The sequence below is a fragment of the Cricetulus griseus genome, chromosome 4, assembly GCF_003668045.3.
Source record: "Cricetulus griseus strain 17A/GY chromosome 4, alternate assembly CriGri-PICRH-1.0, whole genome shotgun sequence".
NCBI lineage: Eukaryota > Metazoa > Chordata > Mammalia > Rodentia > Cricetidae > Cricetulus > Cricetulus griseus.
Window position 1 is genome coordinate 170170351 of NC_048597.1, and position 14906 is coordinate 170185256.

The 14906-nt window shown below is 39.8% G+C and overlaps 1 protein-coding gene across 2 annotated transcripts in view; it reads left to right on the plus strand.

Moving 5' to 3' along the window:
- Positions 1 to 674: 674 nt before the first annotated feature.
- Positions 675 to 14906, plus strand: part of Nptn (neuroplastin) — a 69493-nt gene continuing 55261 nt past the window's right edge. For both annotated transcript variants that reach the window (XR_004769624.1, XM_027414907.2), the window contains exon 1: positions 675 to 1001. Coding sequence is in view for 1 of the 2 variants with exons in the window: in XM_027414907.2 (XP_027270708.1) it covers positions 911 to 1001 (91 nt within the window). In the remaining variant the exon portion in view is untranslated. The remainder of the gene's footprint in view (positions 1002 to 14906) is intronic.

The window sequence follows — 14906 nt, forward strand, 5'->3', positions numbered from 1 at the left end:
ATCCACTGTGAACTGACTGGAAACTATTTTCTACAGGTTTCTCTACCAAAGATTCTGTCTATCACTTGACATATGACTTCCTTGTAGAATTTTTTCTATGGCCCTACAACTAGGCTAGTTAACTTCGGGCCCTCAGAGTCTGTGAAGCTAAAATAAGGCCAAAGGGGGGTGGGGATGGCACAGGTAGGGAGGAAAAGGAGGACACTTGAAGGCAGAGGGAACAGATGTCCGCGCAGGAAGGCACAGCAAGCGTGTAACACTGCCCGGGAGGGGAAAATGTGGCAGAGAGGTTGTGGCCAGATAGCTCTAGCGGTCTCTGGTCAAAGTCCAGAAGCAAGAATAGCAAGTTCTTGATAAGGGACGATGACAGGAAGCTTATTAGCGGGGTCTGGTGTATCCATTTCTGAAGTTTAGAGCGGTAACGCTTGAAAGGCAGTATGGGTGGAGGAGAGACAGTTTACTCAATGCTTCCTCTCATTTACGGGCACTAGGATTCCACCGAGGGGAAAACTGTACTCCGCCGTGCTCTCTGACGGCCTCCCCCGCGGGAGAGCGGGCGGGCGGGTGGAGTCCCCGCCTCGCCCCATCACGTGGCCAGAAGCGCCCTCTGCATGTGAGCTCCCTTGCGCTAGGCCAATCAGCCTCCGCAGGGGCGGGGACTTCGGGCGCGAGCCTCTTCTCGCGAGCCTTGCCGCCGGAGCTCCTGGACCGCCCACGGCCGCCAGCGGAGGTCTCGCGAGGCTTGGGCGCTGCGGCGGTAGGAGGAGGACGGGGAAGGACGGAGCTGGGGCGCCGCTGCCTCGCTCACTCACTCCCTCGCGCGCTCGCCCGCCCCCTCCCTCCCTCCCCTCCCTTCCCCGGCCCCGGCCCCGGCCCGGCCCATTCGCTGCGCGCTCTCCGGCTCGGGAGGATGTCGGGCTCTTCGCTCCCCAGCGCCCTGGCCCTCTCGCTCTTGCTGGTCTCTGGCTCGCTCCTCCCAGGGCCAGGTGCTGCTCAGAACGGTAAGCCGAGGGGCCGGGGGCGGGCCGGGCGGGGGCGCCGGGCTCCGGCAACCAGAGGGGCCGGGCCCAGGCCTGAAGGGGATGCCGGAGCCGGGAGCGGGCGGCCGGGCGGCCGGGCTGAAGCGAGGAGGCGCTTCGTGGAGAGTGGAGGCGTCGCTGTGCTGCGAGCCCGGGGCGCTGGAGACAGGTCCGCGCGCGGCGTGGGGCTCTGCGCTCACCAGGAGCTGGAGTAGCGGGGGCGGCTCTGGAGAAGGCGTTCGAGTTCGAGCCGGCAGAGGGGTGTTGGCGGCGAGGGAACCGGGTTCTGCAGGCGCTGACACCGGGATTCTACGGGGGCCCCGGAACCCTAGTGACATCCTGGAAAATGGGAGGAGGGGGAAGCTGGGGTGAAAAGGATCCTGAAGAACACCTAGCGGGAGCCACTACTTGAGTCTCCAAGGAGAGGGGTTAGTAAGGGATTCGGGGAACCTTGGATTTGGGGGTAGAGGGAAGGTGGGCGGAAAGATGATGGAGTGGGTTGACTGCAGTGGGGGACCTGGAAAAGAGAAGCAGCAGTGTCTCCAAACGAGCTGCTGGGGGAAGAGGGCTGGGTTTTGCCAAAGAGGGTGGAGTGCTGGGCATTCTAGGGTAGCGGTTGGGAAAGCAAAAGGGAGTTTCTAAATAAGGAGAGGAAAATGAGCAGAGGATGGGGGGAAAGCATTAAAACTGAGGTAGAGGAAGCATCAGAGAAGTAAAGGGTGCCTGGGTATAGAGGTGGGTGTTGGGGAAGACGAAAAATAAGGGAAGGGAGTAAAATGCAGGAAGTCGGGGGTGTAATGTTGCTTTGCAGCGTGGTGGATACATTAGGGAGGGGATGAGTTGTGGCAAATGCTGTATGATGTAGGTTTGGCCTTTGGGGAGGGCTGGGACAGTTACATCTGCAGTGGTGGGATTGAGGGCAGTTGAGTGATGGCAGGGAAATGGAGGAAGTGGGCTTTTGAGATTTAAAAGTTTCAAGACTGAAAAGATGTCATTTCTGTGGAATATGAATGTGGCCTCTGGGATGTGTTTAAGGTACAGTGGAAGCGAAAATTGGGTTTCGAGCTGAAGCTTTTTAGAGAAGATGATGAAGGATAATAGGCATGGGGGAGCTAAACCTGACGGATTCTGATTGACAGCATTGCCACAGTTCTGTTGCTGAACTGATCTTTCAGAAGCAAACTTAAAAGGATAATGAGCCTATTTCAGTTATTGTGGAAACAACTATTAAGAGGTTTAAAGATTTTTTCATATGAAAAAATCATAAGAAGTCGGTTGGGGTAGGGAGACATAAATTAGTTTTAATCTCCTCATTCTTCGTTGTTATACTAAAACAATTAAAATTGCTCTTGTCTGAAATTAAAATGGCTTTCATTAAAACAAAATCACGCAGAGTCCGTGGAGTTGAGGGTTCTGAAGAGAAACCGACCTTAAAATGCTAGAGGTTACAGCGAAAATACAGTATTGAGACAAAAAAAAAAAAAAGCGCTATCATTCTACTTAGGGAATTTTATGCCCTATGGCTTTGTTTCTTCATGGGTCAAAAGGGAAACATTTTTCTGTCTCTTACATTGAATATCCTAAGGATGTGGGCACCCCCACCCCATTTTCCTTAAGTACAAAGCTGTGGAAGGGAAATGGTAGAGTTAGCCTGATTTGCTTGCTCTACCAGTCATTTATGTGATATGACTTGACTCTAATTCTGATTTCAGTTATTTGTGGAAGTAGCAGTTTCATTTTGTGCTGTAGGTGAGAGATTCTTGATGGTAGATGTTTAATCTGTGCTGGCATAAGTTGTTTTGGATGATTTATAATATGGTAAATTGTAGTTTCTTAGCAACTAAGGCAAGGCTTTTGGATAGGTCTACAAAGACTCATCTGGCTGCTCTTAGTGATAATATGTTCTAAATACAGCATAGTACAGCCTTTCCCTTGAAATGAGCTTGGATTTAGTCACGTGACAAGACTAGTAAAGTGACGATGAGTCCATAGTTGACCCAAATGAATGTAAATTGAATTCAATAAAGAAATGGTTACTTTTGAGTTTATATGGTTAAGGATGCCATTTTAAAACTTTCTGTAATGTGTCTCAGTGGAAATATTTAAGCTTTCTGTTGATAATAGTCTTGCAATAGTCTGATTTCATGTCCTAAAGGTTTTACTTTTTGTACAGTGTTTCAGAAAGAGATACCATGTTCCATATGATATTGAAATGTTAGACATACAGATTATCTCTTTAAAATAATGCTTTGGAAAATCAGTGGTAGAGTCACTGCTTCTGGACGGAAAATGTGGCCGTTTAGATTAGGAATGTAGAACTTTCTGAAAAGGCTTCTGTTTTCATTAGTCCTCAAATGAAGATTTTGGTCTAGATGACCCACAGCATCTCTTTTAACTCCAAAAGGATTCTGACCCATTACCATAGGGATTCAAGTAGACTTCATTTTTCATATAAATATTTAGATTTGTAAGACCACAGTTTTAGGTAAAACCTTTTTTTTCTTTTTTTGGGTATGTATGTACCAACAATACAATTCTAAGGCAAAAATTTGAGATATTCAAAAGTGTTAGATTAAAATTGAATATTAAACCAAAAAGTAAAGTGTGATCTAGAGCATAAGCTTTAAACACAGATACAGCTAATTTTTTTTTTTTTTTTTTTTTTTTTTTTTGCTGTGTGTATGTGCGCGCGCGCGCGCCCGTGAGTGAGAGACAAGACTGTGTGTCCGTGGTTGGTCCGAGGGTTCAAACCTTTGTACATACGAGTATACTGCCATTGAGCTATATCTTCCCAAGAACTGGGTTTGAATTCTAATTCTGCAGCTCAGTGACCTTGAATAAGATCTGTGCAGTGAGGATTACAGTGTTAGTCCCTTAGGGATGATGTAAAGATTAAATGAAGTAATGAGGCTAGTTGGATTTCATTTTGGCAATATTGCAAGTCTCAATGTTAGCCATTACTATTATCCTTAAAAAGTAGCATGATTGTTCTTCCTGTGTGTATTAAACACTTGTTAAGGCTTCTGTCATCATGCCAGCCATATGGCTGCAATTGAAATTCTGGTGAGGAAGTTCATATTTCCATTTGTTGTCTGGGAGATTTCATGACGTTCATTTCTCCTGACCCCCACCAACCCAGCAAATGAACACATTTTCATAAAATACCATTGTTTTAAGAGAAGTAGAATGTAGTACCTGGAAGATACTCAAGAGCTTTACAGATGTTAGCTGAGTGCATGAGGGTGGATGGAATGTAAAACTGTAGTATGTTCATCCTGAAACTTATCAAATTTGATAATTAATACTGTTCAGTGGGGGCGAATAGAGCATCTAATGAATTTTATTGTTAACAGCTGCATTAGGTGATTCTAGATAGCTGTGAACATTATGTTAATAACAATGTAATATCTGCACTAGGTGATTCATGAAACTGTCAAATGCTATTTGCTTCTCTTGTTTGACAATTTGCTATTGACTATCTTCGCACTTAGGGTGAACTAAAATGAACAGCAGAAAAATAAACCCCATCAGTGGTAGCCATGGCACAAATGATATAACAAATGTCAAGCAACAGATTTAAACATGATTCAAATATTATTTGACCAGAATAAGGAACCTGCTTTTGAATAAAGCCTTTCCTAAGGAGACCGTATGTCTTTAATCTCTTCAATGACTGAATGGAGCACCAGACACAAATTTGCCAGGGGTCTGGGAGGAAAGACCATATGACTACTGTCATTTAGATAGTAGAACTTATTTAGATATCAATTAGATATCAATTAGAACTTATTTCTTGGCTTGTTTTATATAGTTACTGGGTCCATGTTAGAGAGACAGATTTTTGTGTGCATGTGTTGGCAAACACAAAGCTTAACCTGTAAGACAAAGTTTAACAGAAAAGTATAAATGTGCTCCGCAGTTAATTTACTTCCCACAAATTAAGATTTGATTTTATTATAGATTGGATTTTGCATGTATTTTATTTTCCTGAGAAATTAGATTTACAAGAAATTTCTTGCTTTTATTTCAATATAGTTTTGCTGTGAAACATTTCCTTGTAAGCTTTAAGGCAGTGGTTTGTGGGTAGCAACCTCTTTGGGAATCACATGACCCTTTCACAGGGCTAACTGTGTATCTGATGTCTTTCATATCAGATATTTACATTGTGATTCATACAGTAGTAAAATTACAGTTATGAAGTAGCAATGAAAATAATTCTATGGTTGGAGGTCACCACAACATGAACTGTATTAAAGGGTTGCAGCATTAGGACGGTTGAAAACCCTGCTCTAAGGTGATGTTACTGTACTATCATCATTTTCATTTTATTAAAAATTTTTTTAGTGGTGGTCAAACCCCTGATCATATTTGAGACTTTCTTGGGACTGGATTGATGGTTCAGCAGTTAAGAGCACTAGCTCCTCTTCCAAAGGACCCATGTTCAATTCTCAGCACCACATAGCAGTTCACAACTATCTGTAACTCCAGTTCCAGGGGATCTGGCATCCTCACACAGACATACATGTAGGCAAAACCCCAATGTACATAATACATAAATCTAAAAAAAAACTTTCTTACACTTATTTAAGTGTGTTTCTGTGTATATGTGTGTAGATATTCCTTGGTACACCTGTGCGAGTCAGGGCAACCTTCAGAGTTAGTTTTCTTCTACCATGTAGATGTCTTGGGGATTGAACTCAGGTTTTCAGTTCTGGTGGTTTGATAGCAATGCCTTTACTCTCTGAGCCATCTCCCAATTTTACTTTTTAAGTAAGAGTTTAACTAAGCTGGGCAGTGGTGCTGCATACCTTTAATCCCAGAACTCAGGAGGCAGAGGCAAGCGGGTCTCTGTGAGTTCAAGACCAGCCTGGTCTACAAAACTACACAGAGAAACTCTGTCAAAAAAGTTTAACTTGACTTTCAAAGATGTGATTGAAAAAGTGCTCTGTGAGTTTGGGTGTTTTTAATTAAAGTGTTCTTTGGAATTGGGAGCTAGGTAAAGTGTTTTCCCTTTGTTTCATTTTGCCTTTTTTTTTTCTTTTTTTTTTTTTTTTCTTTTTTTGGCGACAGGTTCTTGCTGGGCAACCTAGTCTGACCTTGAACTCGTATCCTCATACCTTAGCCTGAGTGCTAGAATAATGGAAAGATTTGTATGCTTTGGAAAGGAGATGGGTGCTGTTACCTGTTAAAAAGAAACAGAAAAATGAGTGACCATTTTGGATACCATATAAAAGGTGTTCAGTGAAATTTTGGTAAATAGTTTGATAATGAAATTACACAGTGAAGCTTTGGAAAATGGAAAAAAAGCTTTGTGAAATAATTTCTGATGTTTTAACTCATTCTGTTTAACTCATTGTTTACAACGAGAGCACAATCTGGATAAGATCAAACATAATGAATGAGGTTTGAGAGAAAGGAAAGCCAGAGTCTTGCACTAGGACAAGGAGAAAAGTTAGATGTACAAATAAGGAATGGATGGATCTTCATTTGAGGAGTATCTGGAGTGATAGAAGCTGCTGAAAGAATAATAGGATAGGAGCTAGAGAAATGACTCAGCAATTAAGAATGCATACTACCTTGATCCCAGCAGAGGCAGGGGGATCCCTGTGAGTTTGAGGCCAGCTTGGTCTACAGAGCGAGTTCCAGGCCAGCCAGAACTAAGGGAGAAACCCTGACAAAAGAGAGCAGAGCATACTGCTCTTCCAGATAATTGCAGTATCTCACAACTGCTTCTGACTCTTACTGTAGGGGATTCAAAACCTTTGGCTTCCGTGGGCACAAACCCCATAAAAATAAGAATAAATCTTAAAAAAAAAGAATAGTAGAGACTTTTGAAGTAAATTGACACATCAAAATTGTGTAAGTGGTACAAAAAAGACTTCCTGTTGAAAACTTGATTTTAATAATGACTCAGTGAACAAAATTTACATGCATGAACAAATGACATTGATACTGTGGAGTTTAATTTTAACAACCTTAGATTATACATTTTAAAACTCATTTGTGAGGCTTTTGATGACTACCTTTTTAAAGTTCCTAATTTTAGTTGGTAAGCATTTGTTTCAGGAAAACAGGAAACCTCCCTATAAAAATGAATTGTTTATAAACTGGTACATTTTATAGGCTTATATACATAAATAAATCACTTATTTAAAAGTGATCATGTGTAAAAACATTATGTCTAAATTTAGAAGTGAATACGTGGCTCGATCTTCTAGTGATCTTTTTGTTTGCCTTTTCATATCTACAAAGACAAGACAAACTATCTCCCACCTTTCCCCCCAAGCAGGGTTTCTCTGTGGCTTTGGAGGCTGTTCTGGAACTAGCTCTTGTAGACCAGGCTGGTCTTGAATTCCCAGAGGTCTGCCTGCCTCTACCTCCGTGCTGGACTAAAGGCGTGTTCCACCACCATCCGGCTGACAAACTGTACCTTAAACCTAATTAATTAGAGGTTAGTTTGAACTGATTCCTCAGAACTTTTAATTGGTATGTGTGGGAATGAGGTTTCCTAATGTTTAAAAGTGTCTACATTCTTGGTCAATATAGTAAGTTAGGGAACAGTATTTATGTTCCTTAGTACCCAGTGACTTTTTGTTTTGTTTCTTTTATTTTTCAAACTGAAACAAAACAAAAAAAGCTCACATCTGACCTGTCACTTAGAATATGATCTACTTTATGGTAATAACCTGTGCTAAGTTTCTTATGCTAATAAGTACTAAGTATCTTTGCATGAAAAAGTTACATAATATGTTTAAAAACTAAGCTTACTAAACAATGTTAACTTTTAGTGCTTTATATTTTTTCAGGTGTGTATCAATTTGGATGTGATTTTTTTTCCTTTGTATAAATATTCTTTTAAATTGATCAGACATACGAGATGATGTGAAATCACTTATATAAGATTATTTTACAAAACATTAAATATCAGATTACACCAACAGTAGTTTTAATAACATCCAAGCGTATTCTTACATTCTAAAAATAATTTAACAAAATACATGTCAAAACCTCAAAACCTTTTCTGATACAATGCTTGACAGTTACACTGCTGCTCATACAGAAGAGTTACAAGTAAAACTATAAGAATGTTGCATGTTTGGGTTATTGTTACTGGTTCTTCTTTCCTTCACTGCCATGCTTTTTAGATTGCTGGATTTGATATCTCAACTGTCTTCCAGTTCTAAAAATGACTCAGTTCTGTTGATTTTTGGGTGTAGGTACTGCCTCCAATGGGTTTTTATAAGCTTTTAGAAACTTCCTTTAAGGAAAGATAATAAATACTAAGACATGTACTGTTTTGAAATCTTACTTTCTCCGAGTATACTTCAAACATTACTTGCAGTTTTTGTTTTTAAGGAAGACAGGGCAGTGTCTGTTGTAGAGATTGCAGCTTAGTGCAGAAATTGCTGGTGTGAGTTAAAAACAATTAAACAAACATTCTTGCCAGGTAGGTATTTTGCATTCCTTTCTGTTGGTTGAAAACTGTTTGGCTAATGAAGAGACAAAGAAATAACACTTAACTATTGTTATTGTTTAATGTTATCTTTTGAGGAGGTCTGTTTTTATATATGACTTATTTTCACCAATTATTTATATATCTAAAATAGACCCAAAATCTCTTTGTTGTGGGTGATGATGGTGACCCAAATATTATCTGAATTAAATCTGAGGAGATTCCTAAGTTAATAGGCCTAGAAACAACACATAAAACTTAAAAAAAATAGTATTTGTGTGTATGCACATGTTTAATGTATGTTTAATGTGCATTTATGAGCACTCACGTGCGTCAGTGTGTGTGTTCAGGTCCGAGAACAACTTATAGGAATTGTCTACATTCAAGTAGATTTCTGGGATCGAATTCAGGTTGTCAGGCTTGTTGAAAGTACCTTTACATACTGAGTCATCTTGCCTGTCTAAAACATCAAATTTAAAGGATACAGTTTACCACCTTATTTATCATGCTTGTTAGGTCTGTTTCTTCTTTTACATTTTTGTTAGAATTCTAAACATACAAAAAATAAACTACATGTAGTGGCACATGCCTGTAACCCCAGCAATTGGGAAATGGAGGTGGGAATATCAGGAGTCCTAAAATCTTCCTTGACTATATAACAAGTTAGAGACCAGCCTGGGCTCAGAAAAACAAAATCAGTTCAACAAACAAACCAAAACTAAAAGAGAGCATGTAGTAAACTCCTATGTACTGAACTAGTGACAATAGTTGTCAGCCACATCTTTGTTGTTTATTAACTGAAAATAATCAAAGAAATGCAATTTTACACTATAAACTAGAATTTTCATGATCTAAAATATAGTTAGGATTTAATTTGTAATACAGCAGTGTATTTGGCTCACAAGATGTTGAAATAACTTTAAGATTGTACAAATTACTGTTGGTAGGCATGTTGGTATATGTTTGTAATTCCAGAATCCAGAATTGAGACTAGCCTAGGTTATATAGCAAGACTCTGTCTCCAGGTGTGTGTGTGTGTGTGTGTGTGTGTGTGTGTGTGTGTGTGTGTGTGTGTGTCTGTGTGTGTGTGTCTGTGTGTGTGTGTCTGTGTGTGTCTGTGTGTCTGTGTGTCTGTGTGTGTCTGTGTCTGTCTGTCTGTCTGTCTGTCTGTCTGTCTGTCTGTCTGTCTGTCTGTCTGTCTATGACTCAGAAGAGAAGTTTATTAGGCTGGTGAGATGGCTCATCGGCAAAGTTGCTTCCTACCAACACTAGTAACCCGAGTTCCATTCCCAGAACCAACTCCTGCAAACTGTTCTCTGACCGCCACATAATGTACACTATGGCACACATGCCCCCTCCCTCATGCATGCACCCACATAAATAGTATAATAAGTTCACAACTAATGCAGTATATTTAACATCTGGTGAAGTAGTATCTTGTAAGAAAATTGTAGTGATCGCCTCAGTTGATTTAACAGTTCATTAATGAGCTATGACACTCAGTTTGAAAATAATATTTTCAGTAGAAATTGTGCCTCCTTGAATACTGTCTTTACTTGTACTCTTCAGGACATCAAGATTCCTATATATTTTAGAATATAATAAAGCAGATGTGGGTTGTGTTTAATGAATAATGCATTTGTATTTGTGCATATTACTTAAAAAATCTATAGTTTCTAGGGCATTGACTACTAGATTTTAAATATTTTCTCTAAAATACTTAACAAAATTATAAACATAATCTCCATCTTTTTATAATATAAAGAAGTGATGAACCCTTCCTAATTAATAGTGGTAGAATGGTAAATATGCATTTTATAGATCATAGACTACAATTTCTTTTGTGTCTTAAAAAAAATAAGTGAAAAGGATTCTAATAGTATAGGATATGTGTGCTTTTCTTTCTTTTTAGGAATTTTCTTCTGAATTCCCTGAGGAAATTTTCTGGAATCTCAGAATTGAAAGAGACCTGAGGTTCATCCAGTCTAACCTATTAAAAAATGCAGGCGTCCCTTTTCCGAGGTTGTCTTTCCACCTTGAACACTTGCAGTGACTTTATAAGCAGTGCCTTTATTGTTAAACAGCTGTTAGGAAGGCTTCTTAATGGACTTGATCCCTCCCTCCCTTCTTCCCTGTAACTCTGTCAGCTCTGTCCTCCAAGAGAGTGTTAGAAGGATGACTCTTCCATCTTCTACCACACCTCTCTTACTAGCTGTTGACTACTTTGCTGAAGTGATTTACAGAAGGACTTGTTAGACACATTGTCTCCACATCTAATGAAATCCAAGGTGTAGTTACAAACTCTTAATTTACCCTCATGTATGTAGAAAAGGTATCATTTAATATTAATGATGCCATAACTGAAAACATTGGGGAGATGGTATGTGTTGTTGTTGGCCAACTAGAAAACCTGTTCCTTTGCTTTGTGGTAGTTTGTCCCTGGCTTGAGCAGCCCACTTTCTTTGGTGTGTACCAGAAGAGGGAGTTTCTGAAACTTTGTTCCAGAAAGTGTTGACTAACACCAATATTTGGAATAAATACAGGAGCAAAGCACAACACCATAAATTACTTTATAGTTACAAACACCTAGTGTGGGAAAAGCACTGGACCTGATTCTGTGGTGATTTTACCTCACCTGAAGGGAAAAGCCTGTCAGCCTTTAACTTCTGTGTGAAAAGTGACATCTGAGATGTGTGTGTATTACAGGAATGTCAGCACTTGCTCAAAAAAACAACTTTGGGAAAATAGTGATAATAGGTGACTTTAAACAATGTCTTTCAGTTCAGGAGATCTCTAAATATAGCTGTAAATTTGGGGTTAATTTGGCCTTGTATATTGGCTCTTTAAATTCAGTGGTTCTCAACCTGTGGGCCTGGACCCCCTTTGGGGTCGCACATGGGATATTCTTCACATCATATATTTACATTACGATTCATAACAGTAGCAAAGTTATAGTTTTGAAGTAGTAACTGTAAGGATAAGTCTTTACTTCATCCGCCCGAGCCCCGCCACCACATGGGCACTTTCCGCCAGCCACCTGAGTTCTGCCCTCCCCTTTAGGGCCTCAAATAATACACAGAGACTTATATTACATTATAGTGCTGCTGGCCAATTGACTAGGATTTCTAATACGCTAGCTCAGTCTTAATTATCATAAATTTATGTATTTTATAAGACTTATCGAGCATGTCCTCTTCCTGGGATCACATGGTGGCTCCGTAGAGAAGAGAGCAGGAGGAAGAGAGAGCAAGAGCAAGAGAAAAGGAACAACTTCCTGTTTGTTCCTGCTTATGAGTCTGCCTGCTATATCACTTCCTGCCTGGATCACAACACTTCTTTACTACATTTCCCAGAATCCTCCTTGACTCCTAGTTCCACCTAACTTGCTTCTTCATTGGCCAACAGTACTTTATTCAACACTCATTAAGATAAACATAAACAGAAGTACATTTCCCATCAAGTAACTAAATAATTTTATGGTTGGGGGTCACCACATCAAAAAGAACTGTATTAAATGGTGGAAGCATGGGGAAGGTTTAGAACCACTGTTTTAAATGAAATAAAGATTTTTAGTGCAAAAAAAGTCAGGCTTGGAACTTTTTATCCTTCTCCATTTCTTACCCCCCTGATAATTTCAGAAGTATGCTACCCCGTTAGTTTTGTGTATTGTTTGCTTGTTTTTTCAGACAGCAAAGTGTTGCTGTGTAATCTAGGCTGGTCTCAAACTTGTGTGATCCTTCTGCTTTAGCTTCCTGAATATTGGGATAACATGGATGTCCCTTCATCTTTTATTTATTTATTTTTTAAAGATTTGTATATTTCTATTTTATGTGTATGTGTATTATGCCTGCATGTATGTCTGTGTACTGTGTGCATGCCTGGTTACCCACAGAGAATTCCTTGGACCTTGAGTTACTGCCATGTGGAATACTCTTTTAACTGTGGAGCCATCATCCCATCCCGTTTTTTATTTTTTATGTGCCATCTTAGTCTTGAACAGTCTGATGATTTTCACAAGGCATTTATCAGTACTATCAGCACATACAGTTTCTAGTATGTTTCTGGTAAAGGATTGTAAAAGTTGGGTTTTCTACCCTCCTTTATTTGGACTTGGGTCTGGGAAGGTAAAAAGTGTAGCCATAATACTTTGAGTATTGCAGTGAAAACATAACTTCCAGTATGTTTAGTTGTCCTTAAGTTAGGGTTTGTGCTCCTTGCTCTGTAGCACCCCCGCCGTTTTGTTAGTGATTGAGTGCAAGACTGGAAGCACTACTGTCTTTTGAGCTGCATGCTCACTGGCTGCTGCTGCAGAGAGGCAGACAGAGACAGATGGGCACCTTCAGTTGTCATTGAAAGGTCTTAAGTGGAGGATCTTTTTCTTCATTTTAGGTGTTGTTAACTTGTAGGGGGAAATACAGTAAGATGTCCTCTCTTCTGTTGGGAGCTGTCAGTGAAATGCTTTTCAATGTATAGTTTGAAGGAATGTGTTAGGTTTACCTTTTTTTTTTTTTTTCTCCTTCCCCGAGACAGGGTTCTCTGTGGCTTTGGAAGCTGTCCTGGAACTAGCTCTTGTAGACCAGACTGGTCTCGAACTCACAGAGATCTGCCTGCCTCTGCCTCCTGAGTGCTGGGACTAAAGGCATGCGCCACCACTGCTGGCTTTAACTTCATATTTTTAAATTATACAAGTTTAGCTAGTTAGGGGAACATTACAGGGCAGCAGGAAAAAAATAGCACAGCAGTTCCAGCATTGAAATTATATTCATTAATGTTGTCTCTCAAGTCTTTCACCAAGGGAGACGAGTGAATGGCCTTAATGCAAACCAGGAAACTGCTACCTGGAAAAGAGCTAGTACAAAGAGGTTTCAAATAGCTGGCAGTGAACTGTCATTGAATTACCCTTAGACGAGCAGCATAGTGACCACATAACAAAAAGATGGTACAGTAACAGAGAAACTGTTTTCTTAATAAGATTTAACTACAAATAATTAAGGATACCTTCTAGACACATTAGGAGAGAGTGTGGATAATTCTGCATTGATGATAGTTTAAGATTCAGGAGCTAAACTTAGGAAAAGGGAGCACTAGGGGGATGTGGTTGTCTATTAATACCTTCAAGGTAGCAGTGTAAATGAAGTAAGGGAATTAAGCAGTCTCCAAAGATGGATGGGCCGTATGAAAGGGCAAAGGCCTAGAGCTTGGGGAAGAAAAACAGAGGTTTAGTATTTGATGGTTTTTTTTTTTTTTAAGTGAAACTAGCAGAATATAGTTATTTGCACTTATTATTGCAAGTAGGACAAAGAGCTGCTTGAAGGGGGCAAGTAGTATTTGTTTTGGAGCTCAGTAGGAGAAAAATAATAAAAATAAAAACTGAATATGAAATGAAGTGGGCTTTCCCAAAAATTTGAAGGGTCAAAAATCAGTTCTAGTTCTAAAGCTCTATGCCTGTGAATTCAAGAAAATATTATTAGTTTGTAGGAAAATTGACAGTATATAAAAACAGGATTTTGTTTAAGCAACTTTTTTTGTTTAGTTACCTTGTAACTTGATTTGTGTGTGTGTGTGTGTGTGTGTGTGTGTGTGTGTGTGTGTGTTAAAGAAATCCTGTCTGTAGGTGGTCTCAGCATTTGTAAGGAGGCAGCCAGGAAGATTAGAAGATCAAGGCCATCCTCACTTTTGTATATGGAGTTAGAGGCCAGCCTAGTCTACCTGAGACTCTCAAACAAAACAAGACCAATCCAGAAAACTCTCTAAAGTAGATTAGTATGGGCCAAATTATGTTACATTGAATGCTTTATATGAGAAAATACAGAGATATAATCATGCATATTTATTTAGGTTACACTGTAGTTCTATATATGTTTTCTTTAGATACCTTGTTTGACAGAGTTGTTAAATTCTATGAAAATTAAAGCTGTTTTCATGAAGATAAGCAGACCTCAGTGAGCTCTACCCACACTCTACCAATTCTGTCTTTTGCTTACCTAAAATACTTTAAAATTTAGAACAGTATTGCCTGAGTAGTTGATAAGGCTGCTTCTGGGGCTGTTGGCTCAAAGCTTGCCCTTTTTCATATTTTGTATAGAGGTTGAAACATGCCATATTTATATTACTGACTTGGAGAAAGAAAAGGTTTCTATATGTGACTGATCACACCCCTCTTCTTTTTGAGGGTACAGAGTAATTTTTACTTGCTAAAATATAACCATCTGATCTAAAGAATCAGAGAAAGTGGAGTTAGCTCTTGGAAGACTAGGAATGTAATTTCTTTGTAGTTAAAATTAACAGCAAGAGAAACTTTGGTTTCTGAGGGTGTGTGTGTGTGTGTGTGTGTGTGTGTGTGTGTGTGTGTGTGTATAGGGAGGATGGAGTTGGTCTTTGTGGTATTGGCCATTGAGACTAGAGGCTTGCATATATGGGTGTATTTTCCTCTG